This window comes from Macaca thibetana, chromosome 12, assembly GCF_024542745.1.
Source record: "Macaca thibetana thibetana isolate TM-01 chromosome 12, ASM2454274v1, whole genome shotgun sequence".
Lineage (NCBI taxonomy): Eukaryota > Metazoa > Chordata > Mammalia > Primates > Cercopithecidae > Macaca > Macaca thibetana.
Genome location: NC_065589.1, coordinates 77,217,363 through 77,242,783, shown reverse-complemented (window position 1 = coordinate 77,242,783; position 25,421 = coordinate 77,217,363). Strand labels below are relative to the sequence as shown.

Sequence of the window (25,421 nt, the reverse complement as noted above, 5' to 3'; positions counted from 1 at the left end):
CACTTTGGGAGGCTGAGGCGGGCAGATCATGAGATCAGGAGATTGAGATCATCCTGGCCACCATGGTGAAACCCCCTCTCTACTAAAATACAAAAAATTAGCAAAGTGTGGTGGTGAGCGCCTGTAGTCCCAGCTACGCGGGAGACTGAGCCAGGGGAATCGCTTGAACCCAGGAGGCAGAAGTGCAGTGAGTTGAGGTCACGCCACTACACTCTAGCCTGGTGACAGAGCAAGACTACATCTCAAAAAAAAAAAAAAAAAAAAAAAATGGTGTCACGTATGAAAACAGACTAATTATTTTTTATTCATTTATTTATTTAAACTGGAGTCTCACTCTGTCACCCAGACTGGAGTGCAGTATTGTAATCTCAGCTCCCCACAACCTCTGCCTCCTGGGCTCAAGTGATTATCGTGCCTCAGCCTCCCGAGTAGCTGGGACTACAGGCACGCACCACCACACCCGGCTAAGTTTTTGTATTTTTGGCAGAGATGGGGTTTCACCATGTTGCTCAGGCTGATCTCGAACTCCTGAGCTCGAAGGATCCACCTGCCTCAGCCTCCCAAAATGCTGGGATTACAGGCATGAGCCACTGCGCCCGCCAAAAACAGACTAATTTTCAAAGCTCTCATGAAAGCCACATTCTCCTTCTTCTTTTCTTGCTCTTGACCTTGCTATAGTAAAGCCAATACTGAACTCTGTAGAGACACACAGTAGAGCTTAGTCTTCTTGGAAAGGGCAGAAATTACTAGGTAGGTATATCAGGGAGGTTTCAGATTCCCTACGGGAGATGTGCTGAGTGAATTTAGTCTGCTTCTCTCAGGCTCAAAGGGCAGAGACTCGTTTTTATGACTTCATTTTGTGATGTTAGTCACATTGAGGCCTGGAGGCAGGAGAGAGCCCATAAAGGCTCATGTTAGTCCTCTGATTCAATCATCTGAAGAGAGACTTGGGTGGCTCTTAACTTCAGGAAAGCCACACTTCAAATATGCCCTATAAGGCTGATCTTGTAGTATTTCGAAGACTTCCTTTTAAATAGATTCCATAGGCTTCTGAATAATTGTTATCACAATGTTATGTAGAATATGCAAATGCTAAAGTAAACATAAGCACATGTTTGAATTATAAACCCTAATAGATAGGAGGAAGCACTATTCCTAATTCCTCTTGACAGTGTCAGCACTGCCAGGGGCTCAGCTGAAGGCCTTCTGCTCCCTGACACTGTTGTCTTCAAGGCCTTAGAAAATCACCTCCGAGCTCTGGTTTTTTGGGAAAAGGTAATTTGGCTTTTCTGGGAAAGCATGGTGCAAAAGATTCATCCAGAAGGATGAATAATTCTTTTTTTTTTTTTTTTGAGACGGAGTCTTGCTCTGTCGCCCAGGCTGGAGTGCAGTGGCATGATCTCCGCTCACTGTAAGCTCTGCCTCCCGGGTTCACGCCATTCTCCTGCCTCAGCCTCCCAAGTAGCTGGGACTACAGGCACCTGCCACCATGCCCAGCTAATTTTTTGTATTTTGAGTAGAGACGGGGTTTCACCGTGTTGGCCAGGATGGTCTCAATCTCCTAACCTCATGATTCGCCCACCTTGGCCTCCCAGAGTGAAGAATTCTTATAATCTAAAACTGCAGATGGAGATCTAAATACATTTGGAAAGGAAATTTGTTGAGAGTGCCACCAATTGTCTAAAAAGTAAGTAATAAAATTACCAGATGTGACTAGGCATGGTGGCTAACACTTATAATCCCAGAACTTTGGGAGGCCGAGGTGGGTGGATCACCTGAGGTTAGGAGTTCGAGAACAACCTGGCCAACATGGTGAAACCCTGTCTTTACTAAAAATACAAAAATTAGCTGGGCGTGGTGGCAGACACCTGTAATCCCAGCTACTCAGGAGGCCGAGGAAGGAGAATCATTTGAACCTAGGAGGCAGAGGTTGCAGTGAGCCGAGATCATGCCACTGTACTCCAGGCTGGGCAACAAGAGCGAACCTCTGTCACACACACACACACACAAAATTACCAGAGGTGTGTATAATAATTGTTTTAAATGAGTACATTCAAACCTTTTTCCTTATCTATAAATTTATGGCCTTGAACAATAATGCCTTTAGGGCATCATTTTTATGATATCAAGAGCAAAAAAGATATAAAGTTATCATCACAAAACCAGAAGCTCTAGCCTGCTGTAAGGGGTGATGTATGAGGTTGTCGGATTTGATAGCAGATTGCTGGGCAGATTGTTAAATTTGCCTTCTCTGGTGATCTTTTACATTTTGACAAATTCTTCCTTGTTTTAAGATGATTTAAACATATGGTTATGAAACAGATCAGAACTTTTAAATCAAATTGAAAGTGTACTGCCTGGAGTACAGGTGTGTTACAGTGAATATATACATAAATAAATGGAAAAGTATGCACAAGTTGGAAAGCATTCCCTTTCTGGCAATATATTCTGGAGAAGCAAAACAGTGGAGAAGAGGAAAGTTGCGAATTTCTGTGCTAAGGTCGTAATTCTCTTACTCTCTAATATTCTGAGTCTCTTCATTATGTCTGAGTTTCTCACCACTGGAATGGAAGCTCCACAAAGGCAGGGATCATCATCTGTGTATTTATTTATTTATTTATTTATTTATTCTTTTTATTTTTTGAGATGCAGTCTCTCTCTGTTGCCCAGGCTGGAGTGCAGTGGTATGATTTCGGCTCACTGCAACCTCCACCTCCCAGGTTCCAGCAATTCTCCTGCATCAGCCTCCTGAGTAGCTGGGATTACAGGTGTGCACCACCCTGCCTGGTTACTTTTTGTATTTTTAGTAGAGATGGGATTTCACCATGTTGGCCAGGATGGTCTCAATTTCCTGCCCTCAGGTGATCCGCCTGTCTTGGCCCCTCAAAGTGCTGGGATTACAGGCATGAGCCGCACCCGGCATCATCTGTTTTTAACTGATGTATCCCAATCATCTAGAAAGTGGCTAGCACATCGTAGGCTCTCAATTTATACTTACTGATTAAATAAATCCATAAAATGGTATTAATCATAGCAGCCTCTATATATTTGGCTTGAATGTTTCATGGGGGAGAAATGAGACAAAGGAGCTTGAACTTCCTTGGAAGAAGATTCTTATATAAATCCGATTAGACTCAATTTTTTTTCATTGCTTACACAGCCTTCCAAATCAAAATCATCTTGAAGCCAGCAGCAGTTGACGTCTTCCAGAGGTGGTATGATGCCAAATCTCAGCCTTGCTCACCTCCCTTAGTGTGGCCTCAGCTGTATGCTGAAATATGGTAGTGAAAAGACTGGGCTCTGAATAACAGATCCCAGTTTTTTCATTAGTTGTATGACCCTGGCCATGTTTTTTAACCTTTGGTAATTTGGTTTCCTAACAATGGGGACATGAGTAATATCAACCAGGGAGTTCTAAGGATAAAATGAGATAATTCATATAAAGTTGCCTGCATAGTACAGCACATGGGAAGCACTCCACAAATGTTAAATTATAGCATTTTGCCATCTGAGGATTTCTTCTCAGTTCATTTTCTTCTGTTCATTTTTCTGCTTGAGCACTTGTGTCAGTTTCCTTGGGCTGCCATAAAAATGACGGCAAACAAGATGGCTTACAACAGCAGAAATTGCTCACAGTTCTGGAGGCTAGATGACCAAGGTGTTGGCAGGGCCAGGCTCCCTCTGAAAGCTTTGAGAAAGGATCTTCCCTTGAGTATTTCAGTTTCTGGAGCCCCCGACATTCTTGACTTGTGGTGGAGAATCCCCATCTCTGCATCAGTCTTCACACGGTGTTCTTCCTGTGTCTCTTCACATCGTCTTCCCTCTACGTGTGTCTGTGTCCAAGTTTTAACTTTTATAAACACACCAGTCATCTTGGATTAGGGCCCACCCTAGTGAACTTATTTTAATTTGTTTACTTCTGTAAAGTCCCCATTTCCAAAAGAGACTACATTCTGAGGTACTCGGGATTAGAACTTTAGCGTATTTGATGGAGAGGGACAAAATTCAACCCCTAATAGAAGAGCAAACAGGAAAAAAACAATGAACTGAGGAGAATTCCTCAGCTAGCAAAATAATAGCATGATTCTTTCTTCTCAACTAAGCATGCCTTTCCTTCCCCAGCAGGGGTGGATCATATAATTTGGCAGCAAATTAGGAGCTTTCAGGTTTAGGCTTACCTGTCTTACTAACAGTCTACATCAAAAAAAGTAACTCAAATTCTACAGACCTGGGTTACTTCAATGTAAAATGAAGGGGCTGAACCAGATGATTCTACCATGCCTTCTAATTTCAAAAGGTCATATTTACAAAGTGTGGCCCTCTTTTTCTCAACTGCAGTCAGTGTCTACCTCTCCTGGGTTCTCTGTGCATTTTGATGTTCCTGTAACTAGTAATAAAGGCTCCCATCATTACTATGAAAAAATCAGTATGTGAGATAATTGATATGTTAATTAGTTTGAGCAGTTTCACAATGCATACATATATCAAAGCATCACGCTGAGCATCATAAATATATATAATATCTATTCATCAATTAAAAAATAAATAAGAAGGGCCGGGCGCGGTGGCTCACGCCTGTAATCCCAGCACTTTGGGAGGCCAAGGTGGGCGGATCACGAGGTCAGGAGATCGAGACCATGCTGGATAACACGGTGAAACCCCGTCTCTACTAAAAATACAAAAAAAATTAGCCAGGCGTAGTGGCGGGCGCCTGTAGTCCTAGCTACTCAGGAGGCTGAGACAGGAGAATGGCATGACCCTGGGAGACGGAGCTTGCAGTGAGCTGAGATTGTGCCACTGCACTCCAGCCTGGGCGACAGAGCAAGACTCCGTCTCAAAAAAAAAAAATAAATAAATAAATAAATAAATAAGAGGAAGAATAAGTAGTTCTGATATATCTCAGGCAATTTCATTTGTCCCAATGTATACTTACATTAGAATCCCATTGTTCTTAATGCTATTTAATGAGAACACTGATCTTTTCCAATGAAAGTTTTATTAGATTTAGATTGATAAAGTATCTAAATAGTGCCAGTGAGCCTTTTTGTGTGTGTTTTTATTGCTTTTTGAAATTTTCTAAAATTTGTAGACATTTGTTTTAATGTCAAACACCCTCCACATAGAAATAAGATCTGAGGCATGAGGGTTTGTACTATGTGTCTTTTTTGATTATAGTATAATACAACTTCTGTGAAAGCCATAAAACCAAAATTCCAAGGGTTAGAGGAAATGAGAAATTACAGTTGTCCCCGGTTATCTGCAGTGTTGATTTCCTCAGTTTCAGTTATCTGTGGTTAAGCACAATCCAAAAATATTAAATGAAAATATCCTGAAATAAAGCATTTTTAGTTTTAAATTGCAGGCTGTTGGGAATAGTGTGATGAAATCTCACACTGTCCCATTTCCGTTCCCCAAGGCTTTGAATCTTCTCTTTGTCCAGCACATCAGTGTTGTCTATGCTACTGGCCCATTAGTTACATAGTAGCCATCTCGGTTATCAGATCAACTGCCGTGGGTATCCCAGTGCTTATGTTCGAGGAACCCTTATTTTACCTAATAATACCCCAAAGCACAAGAGTAGTGATGCTCTTATATCATTATAATTGCTTTATTTTACTATTAGCTATTATAATTAATTTCTTACTGTGCCTTATCTTAGGTATGTATATATAGGAAAAAACATAGTATATATAGGGCTCAATACTGTCTATGATTTCAAGCATCCACAGGAGGTCTGAGAACATATCCTCTAAAGATAAGTGGGGACTACTATAAATGCTGCCACAGATTCACAGACTATTGACAACTTTCCTGAAAGTTTGCTTAGAATATCGTTTACTTAAAAGTACAGACCACCATTATACTTAAAAGTCTACTCTGCCACAGCTAGAAGAAAATTTAAGAAAGAAAATAAGAACTCTATGCCTACTCTGGGATGTAACAGTTTTAGAGTGCCTTAGCCAACAAGGGTCGACCATAGATAGATTCAAGATCACCAAATGGCATTTTCTTGGCCTTGTCTGAAAACTGCTGCCCCAAGTGTTCACGGGATTGTTTCTTTCTCTTTCAGCTTCCTCCATTCTCAAAAGGGAGAAGCGGCTGAGGACAAAGAATGTACATTTTAGTTGTGTCACCGTGTACTACTTCACCAGGAGGCAAGGCTTCACAAGTGTACCCAGTCAAGGGGGCAGCACCCTGGGGATGTCCAGCCGCCATAACAGCGTGCGCCAGTACACTCTTGGCGAGTTTGCAAGGGAGCAGGAGAGGCTCCATCGGGAGATGTTGAGAGAACACCTTAGGGAGGAAAAACTGAACTCCTTAAAACTAAAGGTAAAAAACAAACTCATTTTCTGCAAAGTCTCATATCCTTACAGCAATTTGATTGAGTTAACCGTTTTCATATTTATAATCACGAACCAAACTGGGCATTTTACATAACAGACTGCTGGCTGACATTTTTTTTAAAGCAAAACAATATAGTCTGTTTACTGAAAGCAATGTGGGAAACTTATCTGACATCATTTATTCATTCATTCCACCAATATTTACTATTGAATATTGTGAGATCATATACCCTGTGCTTGGGCTAGGGCTAGTAGTTGACCAAAAATAGATGTGGTTCTCTCTCTATAGGAACTCACAGAATAATAGAAAAGAAAAATATTAAAGTGCTAAACAAAATAAAAGCACAACTTTATCGAGTGCAATGTAGAAGAGTTGCAAGGTATTAGGAAAGTTTATAACAGGAAATTGATGTGGTCAAGGGAGTCAAGGAAAGCTTTCTCAAGGAAATGAAATGAAAATCTGAAGAGGCGACTAGGTGAAGAGGATTGGCAAGAGCATTTCAGATATCAGGAAAAGCCAGAGCTACTGTATTAGTCTGTTTTCACGCTGCTGATAAAGACACACCCAGGACCAGGTAATTTATAAAGAAAAAGATTTAGTGAACTCAGTTACACATGGCTGGGGAGGCCTCACAATCATGGCAAAAGACAAAAGGCACTTATTACATGGTGGCAGCAAGAGAGAAAGTGAGAGCCAAGTGCAAAAGGAAACCCCTTATAAAACCATCAGATCTCATGAGACTTATCACTACCATGAGAACCCTATGGGGGAAGAGACCCCAGGATTCAGTTATCCCCCACTGGGTCCCTCTGACAACACATGGGAATTATGGGAGTTACAATCCAAGATGAGATTTGGGTGAGGACACAGCCAAACCGTATCAGCTACCTTCTGCCAGGAGGGAGCACAGTGAGTCCACAACGGCTTGTGTGGCTGGAGCAGAGGCAAGAAGAGTGAAGTAACATGAAGGAGGCAGGAATGGGGCTTTGTAAACCACGTTAAGGTATTTTTTCCTCTTCTTCCTAAGGCCATAAAAAGTCATCAAGAGTTTTAAGCTGAGTTGGAGTGGCAGGATATGATCCAGCTCATGAAATGGTGGGAGAAAAAGTTGCGGATAGGGTAAGCAGTATTGAGAGAGGATGGAATATATGAAATTAGACCAGTTAGAAAGCTATTACCATAGTCCGGGAGAGAGGTGACAGTAGGTTATATTAGACTGGTAAGGGAGTCGAAGAGGGATGAATAGAGGGAGAAATTTAGCAAACAAAATCACCAGTGTTTGATGACAGGTTGGATTTAGGAGGGAAAGAAGGAGATTGTCAGGAATGACCCCTAAATTTCTGGCTTGCAAAACTGAATGGGTTGTAGGTGATAATACTGTTTGCTATGACAGGGAACACAGGAAGGGGACAGGCTGAGGGTGGGATGTGGAAAGTGATAGTGAGATCATTTTTGGACATACTGAGTTGGAGGGGCTTTTGAGTTACCAAGAGATGGCAGGAAGGTATCCAAGTGGAGAAATTTATTTTTGTGCCACTTTAGAGATTAAATGGGGAGAAATACGACACTGAAAACATCTTTTGTCAGCTAAAGACACTCTTCCATTGGATTATCACCTTATGAATTCATAGGAAATGTTTTTCCATCATTATCTAATGACAACGAAAATCTTTCTTAGGTAATCCAGGGTACTTAACATAAATGGTCATTTGTTAAGTACCTGAAGCACCATAAGCACAGCTGGGTTAGTGTTACTTTTAGTTTTCAGAATAAAGTCAGTCGGCAGGGGTGTGATGTGTGTTTCAAAACATCTTGTTTTTATGTACTTTGCAATGTATGTATGTGCCATGTTCCCAATTACATGGCAAAGCAGTCACTTAAATTAAGCTGGATACAAGCTAGCTTAGAGCATGTCTCTTATTTCCTTTACTAGTATTTTTGGCAGGTTTCACTGAAAGTCTTGGGTCTCATTAAAAGTTTTGTGGGTAGCAATCCACTATTATTGTTGTCGTTTTTTATGCTTGCTCTGCGTGTAGCTTAATTTAGTAAAAATTCTCAGATTTGCTTCTCTTCTGAAATCCACCCTCTGCCTTTGTCACCCACAGCAAACAACTCTACCCTCTAACCAAAGAGTGAAATCGTTCTCCAAATTCAAGTATTGGTAGCACAATAGTAATGGCTGCCAATTATTAAGTTATTTTTATTTGCCAAGTACTTTATGCCCTTGATTTAATGTAATTCTCAGGAAGACCCAGTGGAAAAGGTAAATTATTAGAACATGTTTACAACTGAGAAAAAAAAGAAGCACAGAGATGTGAAGTAACTGGCTCACCAAAATAGAAAACAGATTATATTATCTTATTACTTCCTATTCTTAAATTAATTGATTAGCTCCTATAGGCATTGAGAAAGACAATATTTGTACCTATGGGGAGTCATCCTGTCTGGGGTTTGGTACTGTGTGCAGTGGTTTTTAACAGTTGGGGGACTGACTTGCTATCTGAGAACCAAAAGATTTATTGTGGTGAACTTTGAGGCACGTGGTACATGTGATGAATGTTAGGGGAAGCCACAAACCTATAGCAACCTTCCCCCATGTGCTATGTACTATAATTTGTATCCAGCTACTTTGATACATTTTTTTTAAACAAGCTGAATGAGAAAAGAAGGCGCAAAAAGACCACTCTATTACTAATTTGTTTTTTAAAATTCTGCTTAGTGTTAGATGTTGGAGAGGCAATCATCTGAGCGAGTGTCAGGTCTCGGTTTGTCATTGGTAAGTGAAAACACAGTTTTCCCCTTTGGTGAAATGTCGACAAAAGGCATTTGGTTATCATCACTACTTCCAAATAAATACCAACCTAAAAGATGAGATTTTTAGATGATCCAATCTTAACTTCACTGTGTTTAAAGTATTCAGAAACACATGTCACACAAAGCTAAAAGATCACAGCAATGATCTTTTAACAATAAGCTTTTTAAAACTCTGAGGAGAATTAATGGAGAAAAACTTGTGTATATTTTCACTGTAATTCCTCTAGTATATGAACTTTTATGATTTTAAAAATATTATTGACCATGGTTTAGCTATCCAAAGTCAGCTACCCCAAAACACAGCTATTCAAAAATTTCACTCTGATACTTGAAATTTCACTTTTAATGTGATATTTGTTTGAAACATAAACACCTCTGGTGTAAGTAACAAAATACAGATGCCCCTCAATTTGTGGCGGAATTATCTCCTGATAAACCCACTGTTAAATTAAAATATCATTAAGTTGAAAATGCATTTAATACATCCAACCTACTGAATATCATGGCTTAACCTAGCCCACCTTAAACATGCTCAGAACACTTATGTTGGCCTACCGGGCAGGAAGATCACAAACTGGCCACACAGTTTGCCATGGGGTAGCAGTTGTTCATCCTCATGATTGCATGGCTGAAAATACCCTGCATTGCACGAGGGTATTGCTAGCCCAGCAAAAGATCAAAATTCAAAATTCAAAGACTAGTTTCTACTGAATGTATACTGCTTTTGCACTATCATAAAAATCATAAAAAGCTGAACCATCGTAAACCAGGGACCTTTTGTAAATGTGGCTAAATTGATTTCATTATTTTGACTGGGGCAGCAGAAGGGTCATTAGTACAGAAGAGAATTCCAAAAAGAGAAGTAAGCATTGTTAAAGACAAACTTTGCTTACTGCGAGTTGGCCTGAGTTGGTCCTTTGTGAGTGGCAGTGAATTGCCTGCTGAATAAGGAGGGAGGAAAGGCAGCATCTGACAAGACAGACATTTCCAAAGACATCATTATGGAGACATGGAATACAGCATGGGAAACTCATTGAACTCAGAGCTACATAGTTTTCCTTCTACTCTGAGAACCAACAGCCCCAAAACAGGAAGGAAAAGCTCCTCTTTCCACTGTGCCTCTGAATCTTTCCAGGGTATCTCTGCTGAGTTCCAAATAGAGAACCCGTTTATATAATGGCACCTCTCGTGATGGGGCTTTAATAGAGAAATGTGAGAAAAAGAAATACATTCATAGACACTTCTAGATGTTGTAATACATCTATAGATGTTATTTTGAAAACAAAAGTAGAAATGTATGTTTTGATTATAAAATTGCTCCTAATTTAGTAATTCATCTTCCAATCAAGTTATAAGTTTAGATATATCAAAAAATAATATGTATGTATTACCTTAGTAGAACAAATCCAATTCTATTTGGGGGAGTCCAGGTGTGTCTTTTTTTGTTAGTGGTGTTGGTGTTTCAAACATTGGCTATAAACAACTAATAGAGAAAGCTGATTGAATAAAATGCATTTCTAGAAGAAATAAGTAGCTTTAGATTTCTAAATTACAGAGCACAGTTCTTCTTCTCTGTCAAGCCCATTCAAACATGTCATACTCTTCACAGTAATCAATGCAGTCATCTTAATACTCTACACTTTTCCAAATTAAGTGCTTAGATTTCATCATCTGCGCTATATTGTTGAACAATTACATTAGCCTTTATTCCCAATTCACATGTATCTGTAAAATGCATTAGGCAGCCATTTGTATGTTTTAAAAGAGCATTGGTGTTTCAATTGCCTCTGGGTTCTATCATACTGGATTCTACTACCTTGTTCTAAGAAATTTAATTTAGCTTCCACAGCTTTGGCTTGCTTTTCTCTTAGTATTTTTTCAACCCAAGTTGTTCCTCTTATTTCTGAGATCCAAGGGTCTATCTTCATTCTTGCTGCCATTTCTAATTGCTTTTCAGAATTATATACTTTTCTCAATTTCTCAGTCATATGTTCCTTGAGTAATGCATGGCTGATACTTGCCCTCCTTCCCTCATTTAAAAAACAAACAAACAAAAACACAGTTGGCAGATGGTAAGTCTTCCTTTAATGATTAACCTTTAAAGAAACTCTACATAAAATTTTTTCATCCCAAATCTCAGATTTATGACTGTGCCCTACCCATTTAGTGACTTACCAATGTGATATTATAATTCTCCACTTCACCTCCAGCCCTTCCTTTGTATCTCCTCAAAAGTCTTATGATATATCTTCCAGATAAGGGCCTTAAATGCCCTGATAGATAGAAGGAATTAGAGGCTTTTGAGAGACGGTTGAACTATATCAATCATCAACATTTTTGGATGTGTTATTAACTATGTCCCCATACTCTGATTCTTTATTAGATGTGTCAGAACCTGCTGGCCATGATATGTTTGAACTCCACTTATCCTTACAGAATTTCTGTTAGACTGTAGAGATTATGCCACAGCATACTTGGTGTCACAGCTTCCGGAATGCATCCCCAAATGGAGGCCTGCTTTAACATCAAATGGAAAACTCTGATGTGCCAAATACCTGCTCTGTCACATACACAACCTATTTTGACAGAGAAAATTAACCTAAACAAAGTGATGGAGACTGAAAGGGTAGGCTGCAGCCTCAGGCAAATGCAATACATGTAAGAATATGTTCTTTCAAAATATTGTTGGTATTTTAGTTTAAATGGAACAACTAAGCATATGTAATCAAATCTTTAGTTTCTTTCTCTGCAACAAACATTGGACTGTTAATTTAGGGAAGTCACTTGCACTGATTCTTCTGATTAAAATGTGGGGTACATTCAGTGGTGTACTGGAGGCAGCTTGTTAAAGTTGCTCACTACAGTGGATTGTGTACTTCTCTTCCCAACGGTAGCTTGAAATCAGCTATGATGGGTGAATTTAAACCATGAGATTTGGCAAACATGACAAATTAGAATTTTTTTCCAGAGTGTCAGTTGTTAAATATTTACTAGCATGCTACTGGATCTGTCTAGCTTATTAGCTACCACTGAAAGAAGCAATGCTGGTCTAAATCAGAGGGTAGGAGAAAAAATTTTGAGAGGAAATTTTCATGTGTCTCGTATGTTGGTACTGTCATCATCCCTCCTAGTGACTGTGTGGTAATATGTATTCCAAGGTCCTATTGTGACTTCAGGTTGTTGAAATTCTCATAAGCTAGCAAAAACAACCAAACATTCCTGGTTCTTCGAGGGCGTAATTAAATTGGTTCCAGTTTGCCACCAGCAGTTAACTTTAGCTAATGAACTAAAGAACTATATTATAAGATTTGACTCAATATCCAAATGATATACATATTTTCCTTTAGTTTTTCAGAGACCTTATAGAGGAGGTCATCTCTCCAACTCATACCACAAAACCAGGAATTTATTGTATTAGATACATATCCTATGCTTTCTAGCCTCTTATTGAACAATTCTGGTGATCCAGAGCACACAGCTTTTTGAAGTAGCCCATTTCATTTTGCAGCTTTAATTGTTAGAAAGCTTTTCCTTACATTGAGCAACGTGCTTCCATGTGGTTGCAAGCTTTTGACCCGAATTCTGCCCCGTAGATACACAGAGTAAATCTTCCCTATTCTCTGAATTCTGGTTGTTTGAAAGCAATGGTGATGGGCATGCAAATATTTGAAGAAAGCTTGTGGGCTCTATGTGTTTCTGTTCTATAGGATTAAACGTCCTTGGTTCTTTCCACTGATCATCCCAGGGCATGGCTTGTAGGTTCTTTGTTGCCCCGGTTTCCCTCCTCTGGATTCAGTGCTATTTATGTCTCCTTCATAATATGGTACTTGATTGATCTGGACATGGTGCTCCAGGAATATGTTACATTATCTTCTCCCAAGTTCTGGACGTTCTTTCCATAGAATACACTAAGGATATAGTGGCTTTTGGACTGTGATCAATTTTGTTGTTCTTATTAAGCAAGTTTTGTTACATTTAATTTCAATAAACTTGGTCTTGTCATCTGTAGATGTGATAAGCTTGCCTTTTAGGTCTTCATCCAAGTTGTGGACTAAAAACTGCATTTAACAAAACAAGGCCAAGTTTAGGATATCCTCTCAAGGTAGCTATCCTCAAGAGTAAAAGGAGAAGCACCCCACCATGACCTCCATGGAGAAACATTGCCAGGGTGCACCACTGCTACTAATAGGATGTATAGATGCCGTATCCTTCATTCCTGACCTCCTTGGTGGTACAAAAAAGGCTGAGCATCACTGGCCTTAGAGGCACTTTTACTGCTCAGCTAACTAAAAAGTCATGTATCCAACCATATTCTTATTAATCAGATTACATTCCATTTTTCACATGAAGAGCATAAAAAATTCTTTCAGAGTGAAAAAATGGGAAATTCTCAGAACTAAATTCTTGTCTTAGAGACAAAATAAGAAATTCTCTGGCCAGGCAGGGTGGCTCACACCTGTAATCCCAGCACTTTGGAAGGCACAGGCCGAAGATTTGCTGGAGGCCGGGAGTTAAAGACCAGCCTAGGCAACATAGTGAGACCCCTTCTCTACAAAATGATTTAAAATTTAGCTGGGCAGTTGCATGTACCTGTAGTCCCAGCTACTTGGAAGGTTGTGATGAGAGCAGCATTTGGGTCCTGGAGTTGAAGGTTGTAGTGAGCTATGATTGTCCCGTTTTACTGTAGCCTGGGTCCCAGGTGACAGAGTGAGATTCTGAGAAAGAGAGAAGAAAGAAAGAAAGAAAGAAAGAAAGAAAGAAAGAAAGAAAGAAAGAAAGAAAGAAAGAAAGAAAGAAAGAAAGAAAGAAAGAAAGAAAGAAAGAAAGAAAGGAAGGAAGGAAGGAAGGAAGGAAGGAAGGAAGGAAGGAAGGAAGGAAGGAAGGAAGGAAGGAAGGGAGGGAGGTGAGAAAGAGAGAGAGAGAGAAAGAGAGAAGAGAGAAGGAAAGAAAAAAAGAAAGAAAGGAAAGAAAGGAAGGAAGGAAGGAGAGAAAAAGAGAAAGAAAGAAAGAAAGAAAGAGAAAAGAAAGAAAGAAAAGAAAGAAAGAAAGAAAGAAAGAAAGAAAGAAAGAAAGAAAGAAAGAAAGAAAGAAAGAAAGAAAAAAAGAGAGGAAGGAAGGAAGGAGAGAGAGATAAAGAAAGAAGAGAAAAGAAAAGAGAGAGAAAGGAAATTTTCAGGACTAGAGCACTGGTTTTCCAACTGTAATCCATGGGGTTTGAGATTAGGGGCCAGGGCAGAAAGCCCAAGATGCAGATCTCATTCTCACTTTTATCTTCCATATATTAAGGTTCTGTGTGGAATTTTAATTGAAAAGTGGACACTTTCCCTATAGTAAAATTAGGCAATAGTCTAATAATTACTGCTTTTGTTTTGTCTCATGTACAGAGACCATCTTTTTACGTATTTTTTTCTAGAATATTGTTACCCAGAATTAGCTTTTTTAAAAAAAAAAAAAATTATTCCCACTTTGATTATCTTTTAATTCTTTTCTCTATGACTCTTCAAAACTGTTAGGCTGCACAACCATAACCTCAAGCTTTTTCATTGCCTGAAAGCATGAATTGTCTGGGCCTGGAGATTCTTCCATAAAACAGCTGAGTCTTCTTTCACTGTCTCCTCACCTCCTTTTTGTTTTAAATCCTTCCTGACATGCCTGTTCTTGCATTTTTGGTTTGAAGGTTTTTCTTTTTGAAAAAGACTCTGGAATCAGAATAGGAAGTAAATAATTCTGCTTTGTGACTTTGTACCTAGCCTTCCTTTTCATGTCTATTCTCTCTTCCTCCCCACCACGTCAATAACTTGCACGTATATTTGTGCTCTTACCACATTATATCATATTTATTACATGCTCATCTCCCCCAGCAGACTGGAACCTCCTGATATGGCAGAGCTGTTGTACATCTATAAACCCCCATACCTAGTATAGTGCTTAAAATATGCCATAGTGATTAAGAATATTCATTTATTCGTTTTAAAGATGTATTAATCAATTACTATGGGACTGGTAATTATCAAGGTGCAAAGGATATACTGGTAAATGAGACAGATGTCATCTCTGCTCTCAACATGCTCACAGTATGATAGGGGAGATAAACAGTAAATCAATCACCAAAGCTAATATAGTACTACAAAACTAGACCACAGGCTATACAGATTTCTCAGGCCAGGATAAGTAAGTTAAAAGTCAGCTGAGAAAATCAAAAGAGTAATACATTAGCTCAACCTGCTTCAATCAGCTTTTTCTGATGTCATCTCCATTAGAAAGGCCACCTCCACATGCCCACAAAGTAGGACCCAAAGGAAATACTAACTGGTGAGATGTTGTATTTTGGTTTGCTGTCTGTTGTCTTCGTTACTGACCTCTCGCTTTCTGTGTCTGAATCATATCCTTTCTCTCTTTTTTTTTTTTTTTTTTGAGACGGAGTCTCGCTGTCGCCCAGGCTGGAGTGCAGTGCTGTGATCTCAGCTCACTGCAACCTCCACCTCCCGGATTCAAGCAATTCCCTTGCCTCAGCTTCCCAAGTAGCTGGGACTAAAGGTGCCTGCCACCACTCCTGGCTAGTTTTTGAATTTTTAGTAGAGACAGGATTTCACCATGTTGGCCAGTCTAGTCTTGAACTCCTGACCTTGCGATCCGCCCACCTCAGCCTCCCAAAGTGCTGGGATTACAGGCATGAGTCACCACACCCGGCCCATATCTTTTATTTCTAAGTGAACTATTTCTAGGGAAGCTTGTTCTGCTCTTTTGTCTCTTGCCCCACAGCACTGAGATCAGCTCTTAGAGTGTACTGCAACCTTATCTTTTTTTCCCCTTTTGTTCGATTTTTCTACCATTGCTCATAAGAATTTTTACTCCAACTGGTCTTGAAAGCATGGCTCAAGCTTTGGAATCAAATAAACCTAAGTTTGATCTTCAGCATCATCACTAATTGGCTATTATCTAGACTTTGGCAAATTGTATTCTCCAAGCTTCAATTTTCTCAACTACAAAAAAATTTACTTTATAAGATTGTCATGCAAATTAGGTGAGATAATTTATATGCAATATGGACCTTAATGGCTAGTATTTACTATATGGCAGCTTAGGTCATTTTCAACATCATCTTTATTATAATATGCAGTAATCAGTGCTTGTGAAGTTGAAGTAGTTTTTCACATTCTTGTTTCTGGAAATCGCTCTTTGTCACACGTGTGAATAATTCAGTAATGACCAGAAAATTTTGTTAGCAAACGTACCTTTCAAGTGCTGCAAAGAAGTGTTTTTATTTTTGTTTTTTTGTTTTATTTTGTTTTGCCTTGGCATTTTAGTCAATCTATACTTTTAGTATTGTTTCCCTTTTCTAATCATTTTATTAGTTGAATTGAATTAGGTGTTTTGGGGTCCTTGATGGCAACAAAAATTTTATCTCATTAAAATTTATGGAAGAACTCATTCACAACATGATATGGTAAAAACACAACAAAAAGTTGAGCCTTGATTTTTATTTGGGATCCCTATATTTGACTCAAAGCTGCCTGAGAAAAACTCCACTGATTCTGACAGTAATGTGTCCCATCCGTCAGGTGTGTTTAGATGGGCAAAATAACTTATCCTGTAGGGCTTTGGGAATGGTTTTCTCATAGTTTATCAGTGCATACAAATCTGCAAAATTAAGATGTTTGGTTTTCATCTGTCAAAAAAAAGTTATAGTGGTTTTATTTGTAGTGAGACTGAACAAGTTTACACAGTGGCTTAAGAACTAAGTCCCTTTAAAGTGTCATCATTGGAACATGTGCATGCATGCCCACTCACACATGCCCACCCCACACATATATACACACAAGGGCCTTGACCTGGAGATCCTTCCAGTACAACATAGATATATGCATACAGAGATAGGATAAACATAAAATAAAGATGATTAAGTCAAATCATAAATTAAGTCAGTATTCATCACCTGTAAACTAGCTACGCCAAATGGCAAAGAAGAACTTCTCTCTGAATAACTGCTATTTATCTACTTTTAGCTCTTCAATTGTGGACCAAGACAGGGAGTGATCCCATACAAGTTCAATCATCTGGATAATTTTTAGGTCAATGACTGTATCATACCCTGTCCTGTCTCAGGCCTTTGAAACTATTGTTGCTCAGCATGGAATGCCTTCTGTCACCACTGTTCATTTAACTGCTACTCTATTTTCAGATTTGAATATTGAAGTCTTCCCACGTCACCCCACTGCCAGACCCACCTGTAGGTGCCTCTCCTACATAACCCTCAAATGCCCTGTGTTCACCCTAAGCTAGGAAATCCTTATGAACTGGGTTAAAATTGCTAGACTCCTTGTCTGTTTACTCCAGTTCACTGGGATCAAGGGCTGTATGTTGTGCACCAGTACACCTAATGTCTGATTCCAGATAATCATAAAAGACTGTTCAGTACATGTCAAGTGTATTAAAAGAGTAGATATATGTAATTATTATTACTTTTAAGAGCACAAGCTGTAGAGTCACGTAGTAGGATCGTAACTTGGTGCACATCCTCATTACTTGCAATCTTGGGCAAATTATTTAACATTCCTGTGCCTCATTTTCCTCATCAGTTAAATGAATACAATGATCGTATTTGCCTCTTGAGATGTATATGATCCTAAATGAGCTAATGCAGGTAAAGTGTTTAGAACAGTGCCTGGCACACAGATCCAAAAGCTGTTATTAATATTATGTCATATCTGTTTCTACCACTTCTCTTTCACCCCCACCTGCAATTTCTCTTTCTTTCACACTCAAGAAAACACAGAAATAAAAACAGGTTTAAGGGTCAAGGCTATTTGGTAATCTCTTTAAATCACATTTTTTGCAGACTTGCTTTGAGCTCTTGGGGAGGCAACATTAATTTTTTGGAAAAAAAAAAAAAAAAAAAAAAAAAAAAACAAGAAAAAAAAAACAATGCAGGAGAAATAATCCAAATCCTAGATTGGCAGTATCTACTTTATCTACTTGAGAAGAGACCTTTCATTTGAAAGTACTGGTTATCCTATCAACAGAATAGCTTTTAGACACATTGTGTTTAATTCCATGTTAAATTCCCAGCTTTGTCTTGAGTACCGTAGAAAACTCATAATCTATCTGTGAGATATAAAGAAAAGCATACTGAAAGAGGAGTCAGGAAATTGGGCTCTATAAGTATGTCTTAGAGAAGTTACAATTAATTTAAGTTTCATTAATGCATGAAATAAGGAAGTTGCATTTGACTAACTAAAGTCTGAACATTTAATGATTCTATTTGAGATAGGAAAAAAAAGACATTTAATGGTAGCATCATGTCAAGAGGAAAAATGGACAAAATGAATATCTCTGTGAATGAAGATGGGTTGTATTTATAAAGAAAAAGAGGTTTAATGAACTCACAGTTCCATGTGGCTGGGAGACCTCTCAATCACGGCAGAAGGTCAAAGGCATATCTTACAAAGGCACATGGAAGCTGTCAAGGCTTGGGGCTTGCACCCTCTGAAGCCACACCTTGAACTGTAACTTCACCCCTTTTAGCCATGGCTGGAGCAGCTGAGACACAAGGCACCACGTCCCTAGGCTGGACATAGCAGGGGGGCCCTGGACCAGGCCCAGGAAACCATTTTTTCCTCCTAGACCTCTGGGACTGTAATGGAATGGGCTGCTGTGAAGGTCTCTGACATGCCCTAGAGACATTTTCCCCATTATCTTGGTGATTAACATTCAGCTCTTTGTTACTTATGCAAATTTCTGTGGCAGGCTTGATTTCTCCCCAGGAAATGGGTTTTTCTCTTCTATTGCATTGTCAGGCTGCACATTTGTCAAACTTTTATGCTCTGCTTCGTCTTGAACGTTTTGCCACTTAGAAAGTTCTTCCACTAGATAACCCAAATCATCTCTCTCAAGTTCAAAGTTCCACATATCTCTAGAGCAGGGGAAAAAATCCACCAGTCTCTTTGTTAAAGCACAGCAAGAGTCACCTTTGCTCCAGTTCCCAACAGGTTCCTCATCTTCATCTCAGACCACCTCAGCCTGAACTTGATTGCCCATATCACTATCAGTATTTTGGTCAAAGCCATTCAACAAGTCTCTAGGAAATTCCAAACTTTCCCACATTTTTTTGTCTTCTTCTGAGCTCTCCAAAGTGTTCCAACCGCTGCCTTTTACCCAGTTCCAAAGTTGCTTCCACATTTTCAGTTATGTTTACATCATCACCCTACTCCTAGTACCAATTTACTGTATTAGTCTGTTCTCACGCTGTTGGCAGACATACCTGACACTGGGTAATTTATAAAGAAAAAGAGGTTTAATGGACTCACAGTTCTACATAGCTGGGGAGGCCTCCCAATCATGGCAGAACATGAAAGGCACATCTTACATGGCAGCAGGTGACTAGGGAATGAGAACCAAGCTAAAAGGGTTTCCCCTTATGAAACCATCAGGTCTCATGAGATTTATTCACTATAGTGAGAAAAGTATGGTAGAAACCACCCCCATGATTCAATTATTTCCTACTGGGTCCCTCCTACAACATGTGGGAATTATGGGAGCTACAATTCAAGATGAGATTTGGTTGGAGACACAGCCAAATCATATCATGCATCATGGAGGAAAGGAGTCAGCAAGAGTAAGTGAGGCAGTCCTGGCTGACCACCTCCATTTATTTGCACTAGGTCTTGAGAGGGTAATCAATGTGAGTTGGTGGACAAAATTAGGGAGCTCACTGACTTTTTCCCCTAAAATGCATTTGGAAATAATCTATGTAGTGCTCTGATTTTAAGAAGCACTTAAACTCAGTAGTTTTGGCCTGGGTTTTAAAGAAGCAAATGGGCACAGACTGGAGGAAAAGACTGGGGAAGGACTTCAGGGGGATAGCAGGGATTAGCAATATGTCTCGAAGGCTACACACCAAACCAGAAACTGTGAGGAGAGGATAGGCCAGTGACCAGCCTAAGCTAGAGTATCTCCAGTCTTTATTAGAAATGATAGAGGTGATATTGAGATGATGAAGAGAAAACCCTATCAGCTCACTTCAATGTTAATGTCAGATTTTGAAAATCTAGATTAGAAAACTTATAGTTTACTGAGCAAGAGTGATAGAGTATGTAGCTCTTTTAGATTTTCTTTTCTTTTCTTTTCTTTCTTTTTTTTTTTTTTTTTTTTGAGACAGGGCATCACTCTGTCACCCAGACTGTAGTATAGTGGTGCGATCTCGGCTCACTGCAACCTTTGCCTCCCAGGTTCAAGCGATTCTCATGCCTCAGCCACCTGAGTAGCTGTGATTACAGGTGTACCCCTCCATGCCTGGCTAATTTTTGTATTTTTAGTACAGATGTGGTTTTGCCATGTTGCCTAGGCTGGTCTCGACTCCTGACCTCAAGTGATCCACCTGCCTCCATCTCCCAAAGTATTGTGATTACAGGCATGAGCCACCGCAGCTGGCCAGATTCTTAATTAAATTTTTATTTTGAAATGAAATTCCTTATTATAATTTTAGTATGAAGGAATAAGAGATGCAGATTTTATTTCTCAGGGCACTTATATTTGGAGTAAATTGAAGCTGCAGTTCATATGAGATACGGTTGTTTGTTTTTTAATTCTTAGGCGCCAATTGGTTATTCATGTTGCCCTGAAAATTTTGGTATGTTTTTAAATGTTTGCTAAAACCTTACATGTTGACTTTTAGATTTCATATATTATCTGATAACAATCATTTTAAAAAATTAGGCTGATAACAATGATTTAAAAAAATAGAGGTGGCTCGTGCCTGTAATCCCAGCACTTTGGGAGGCCAAGGCAGGTGGATCACCTGAGGTCAGGAGTTTGAGACCAGCCTGATCAACAGGGTGAAACCCCATCTCTACTAAAAATACAAAAATTAGTTGGGTATGGTGGCAGGTGCCTGTAATCCCAGCTACTCAGGAGGCTGAGGCAGGAGAATCACTCGAACCTGGGAGACTGAGGTTGCAGCTAGCCGAGATCACGCCATGTACTCCATCCTGGGAAACAGAGAGAGACTCTGTCTCAAAATAAATAAGTAAATAAATAAAAATCTCTGTTGATATAAAATGGAGATTTTTTTGTTGTAATGTTACCAACTGCACAAGTAAGCATAAATATTACAGAACATGGAGATTAAGTAGGAAGTGTTAAAGGGAATCATGCTACCCAAGTCCTGAGTGTGCTTCATGTGCTGAGGAGTCAGGAGCTTGCTGAGGTTCACAGACACAAGCCAAGAATTAATGAAAACAAACCAAAGTGCCATACAGTGGTAAGATGTAAAAGGGAAGATTTCCTTTCTGTTACTACAGCTTTACCTATCACAGAGGATTGAGTGTATGTTAGGCAATTATACACTTGAATTCATTAGAAAATCAGATCTTTACAGCTAGAAACATGCAGCTTGTTACAAATAACAATTAACAAAAATGATAAACACAACCAGTCAACGTGACATCCTACTAGTGACTATCACAGTTTAAACAATACATATGTAAAGAAATGCCAAGGAAGGAAATAAATGTTGGATTATACCAAGAAACAAAATCCAATAAAGAGGAATGTGTACCTTTGCATGATCACAGATTTTAGCTCTGAAACATTCAGAAGTATATATATATATATTTATACCTTATAAAGTATGTATATATATAAATACTTCTAGGATCTCACTTTGCCACTCAGGCTGGAATGCAGTGGTGCAATCATAGCTCGCTGCAGCCTCGACCTCTCGGACTCAAGTGATCCTTGCATCTCAGCCTCCCAAGCAGCTGGGACTACAGGCACCCCCCGCCATGCCCAGCTAATTTTTGTGGTTTTTTGATAGAGATGGGGTTTCATCATGTTGCCCAGGCTAGTCTTGAACTCTTAGCCTCAAGCGATCTGTCCACCTTGGACTCCCAAAGTGCTGGGAGTACAGGCGTGAGCCACTGCACCTGGCCTTTGTGATATATTTAACATACACTTGCTACTGTGTTATTTCCTCTGTGAAAGTTTCTCTGCTTGAGGGCAAAGTCCAGTCTTCTATTTGTTTTTTAATACATTCAGAGTTTTCCAGTTAGAGGGTTTTTTCCAATAAAATTTCTTATCTAAATCTTAGACTTTTTCCCGTAAAGATGAGACAATGATGTCTGATGTTGCAAGTATTTTAACTGTGTGATGGATGAACTGTTGTTAAGCTCACCAAGCTTAGTAATAATTATAATTAATGAATTTTAGGAAGTAATAAATTTAAATATGAAAGAATTAAAATTCCTTCTGTATTTAGAACTTCTATGATTTTTCTCATGGAGTTTCTGCATTAATTCTATGCTGCTCCTCAGGATAGATATCTTGCTCATATTCAGACAAAACTTCTTTTTCTCAATGCTTTTTAATGAAGGAAACATAACATGATATAATAGTAAGAAATGAAATACTGATTCAGGGCTTACTGATGGATGAGATTAATTTAGAGAAGAAATATAAATAGAAGCAGACTAGTCACGGGTGTGTGAGACACTTTCCACATGAGCTATTATGCAGAAGGTACCGTTTTGGGTGAGGGTTTGTGTGAACTCCTCTGAGGGCAGAGTTTATTGTTTCAGTTGCTGGTTGCTGAGACCTTGCGGGCCCTACCCTCTGTTCTTTGTCTTACTAAGAGCACACTGACCTGACTGATTACTTTATATCAAGCCCTCATTCCTGGAATGTTCTGTAGAATAATTGTATCTGTAATCCCTGTAGCACAGTGCAGCACACCTTTATTTCCTGGTGCATGGTTTTGCTGGAGCTCAAAAGATAGTTGTTATTTCAAGGACAACATATTCGCTGAGTTAGGTGGTGATGGCTTCCACAAGGATGCTATTACCTCTGAACAAGGACACATTTATTCCATCATTGGAGGTGTCCATCGTGAACTGTGTCTAAAGATAGCTTTCACTAATGAGCATTTGTAACCTTTGGTGTTTTTCACGTGGCACTCTCTAAAAGCTCCAACAACTGTAGCTCCTAACATTAGGAGGTTATGAGTTCCAATTAACAGTCTTCTGTTACCAGTACATTTAAAAACCTAACATTTTGATGCCTTTATTTTACTTCTGTGATTTCTCCTAAAGATTAAAAAAAATGATCTAACAAACACTTGTTGATTACGGGGGACATGATGATATATAACAGTTCATTCTCACCCAGTAAAGACATAGAGATTTTGTACCCTGCCCTTAATGAGTCTCTTATTTGCTGCTTTGTGTTTTTAGATGACTAAGAATGGCACAGTAGAATCAGAAGAAGCCAGCACTCTTACACTGGATGACATTTCTGATGATGACATTGACTTGGACAACACAGAGGTAGACGAGTACTTCTTTCTACAACCTTTGCCAACAAAAAAACGAAGAGCTCTGCTGCGTGCCTCTGGAGTGAAAAAGATTGACGTGGAGGAAAAGCATGAACTCCGAGCCATCCGCCTCTCACGAGAGGACTGTGGCTGTGACTGCCGAGTGTTCTGTGATCCAGACACGTGCACCTGCAGCCTGGCTGGCATTAAGTGCCAGGTAAGGGTTGAGATTTCAGGGCATCCAAAGACAAAACATTGTCTACCACCCCCTAAGGAGGCAGTCATGGTACCTATAATGAAGCTTCCCACATGTAAAAGAAAATGTTGTGGCAAGGCAAAACATGTAATTCAGGAAGAGAGAAAGACATAATTCACGAAGAGAGAAAGACTAATTTAAGGACATTCATGGGAATACATAAAATGCTTATACATATAAGATATAATTTGAAAGACAACCCAAGTAGCAGCTAAGTTAATTAAAATTAGTTTATCTTGGATTCTTGTATTATATCACCTTATTTCAGCTTTTTACCAATATTGAAGGATATCATGACATCCCTAACACTGGAGTGTGTATTTTCTGATCCATCCATGGGATACAAAGTCATGATTGATTAAAGATGGTTGGATTAGTGGAAAGATTACTAGCTTGAGACTGTGGAAAACGAAATTGTACTCCCATCTTTGCTATTTGCCAACTGTATGAAATTGGCAAGTTAGGTAAACCCTCTGGGTTACTTTCTTTATCTCTAAAATGAAGGAGCTGAACTAGGCCAGGGGTTGGCACACTGTAAGTTCACAGGCCAAATCCGACCTTGCCACATGATTTTGAGTTTTATTGGATCACAGCCACATTTTTTTTTCTTTACATATTGCCTATGACTGCTTTCTTGCTCCTACAGCAGAATTGAGTACTGTGGTTTTGCCACAGAGCCCATATGAGCCACAAAGCGTAAAATACTTACTCCTTTGACTTCTGCAAATAAAAAGTTTACCAAACCCTGATGATTGGCAACCAGATAATTTCCTGGTCCCCATTCATTTATAACATCATTGGTGCCCTATGATTAGTGTCACTATTTTATGTAGAAACTTGGCTTTTTCAATAAGGAAAGCAACTCAAGTAGGCAAAAGAAGAGGGCAGTGCCTCTCTGCTAAACAGTTGCTTAAGATTTATTCACAGAAAAGAGATTCATGAATAAAAAATTACAGATACAAATTCTGGCTCTAATATCCGCTATACTTTTTACTGGGGCCAAGATGATTGTATTAGAATAGTCTGCCTATTCTTCTTTAGCATAGGAAATTCCCTGGCTGGATAAGGTGACAGAGCAAGTTTTCTTCTCTTGCCTATACTCTGGTCTGCATACAGATTAATCTGTGGAATCTGAGACAATTGGCAAATCTCTCATGAGTACCCTTGGATTGTCCAGAACTCCACCTCTCACCTGAGTGAAGAGGTCAGTCCAACACTTGTTGAACCCGATCACTCTATCTCCAGTGTCCAATGACCAAAATCATTTTGGAATATTGATGAAACGTACATGCTCTTCCCTCAAGAAGATTGTATCTCATGGAATGGGGAGGGAAGGGGGGATTGAGGACTTAAACACATGAGTCCGCCAGTCATAGTCATGAATGTGCATATCCATTGCAGCCCTGCAGTATGGTACACACACATGCACCTATGTACCAAGCACCCCAAACAATGAGAAGGTAAGCAAACGAGAGCACATTGTGAGGGTGCATGATGCTAAGTCGTGTAAGTCCATTTTATAATAAGCAAAGGGATAAGCAAGTTTATAATAAGCAAAAGGAAAAGTTAACATGGGGTACATCATATATGTTAGATTAATAGCATGTGGAGAGGAGTACAGTAAGTTTGCTTGTTTAAAATCAGGCACAAGAGCTGGGATGCAGCAGAAAGAAAAGGAACTTGGGGGAAAGACAGGAGCAT

General features: G+C 39.3%; 1 protein-coding gene across 4 annotated transcripts in view; it reads left to right on the top strand.

The window, feature by feature from the left end:
• CSRNP3 (cysteine and serine rich nuclear protein 3) overlaps positions 1–25,421 on the top strand; it is a 221,253-nt gene that overhangs the window by 184,848 nt on the left and 10,984 nt on the right. For all 4 annotated transcript variants that reach the window (XM_050752906.1, XM_050752905.1, XM_050752907.1 and 1 more), the window contains 2 exons: positions 6,071–6,330; positions 23,385–23,681. In XM_050752906.1, the coding sequence (XP_050608863.1) occupies positions 6,071–6,330; positions 23,385–23,681 (557 nt within the window). The remainder of the gene's footprint in view (positions 1–6,070; positions 6,331–23,384; positions 23,682–25,421) is intronic.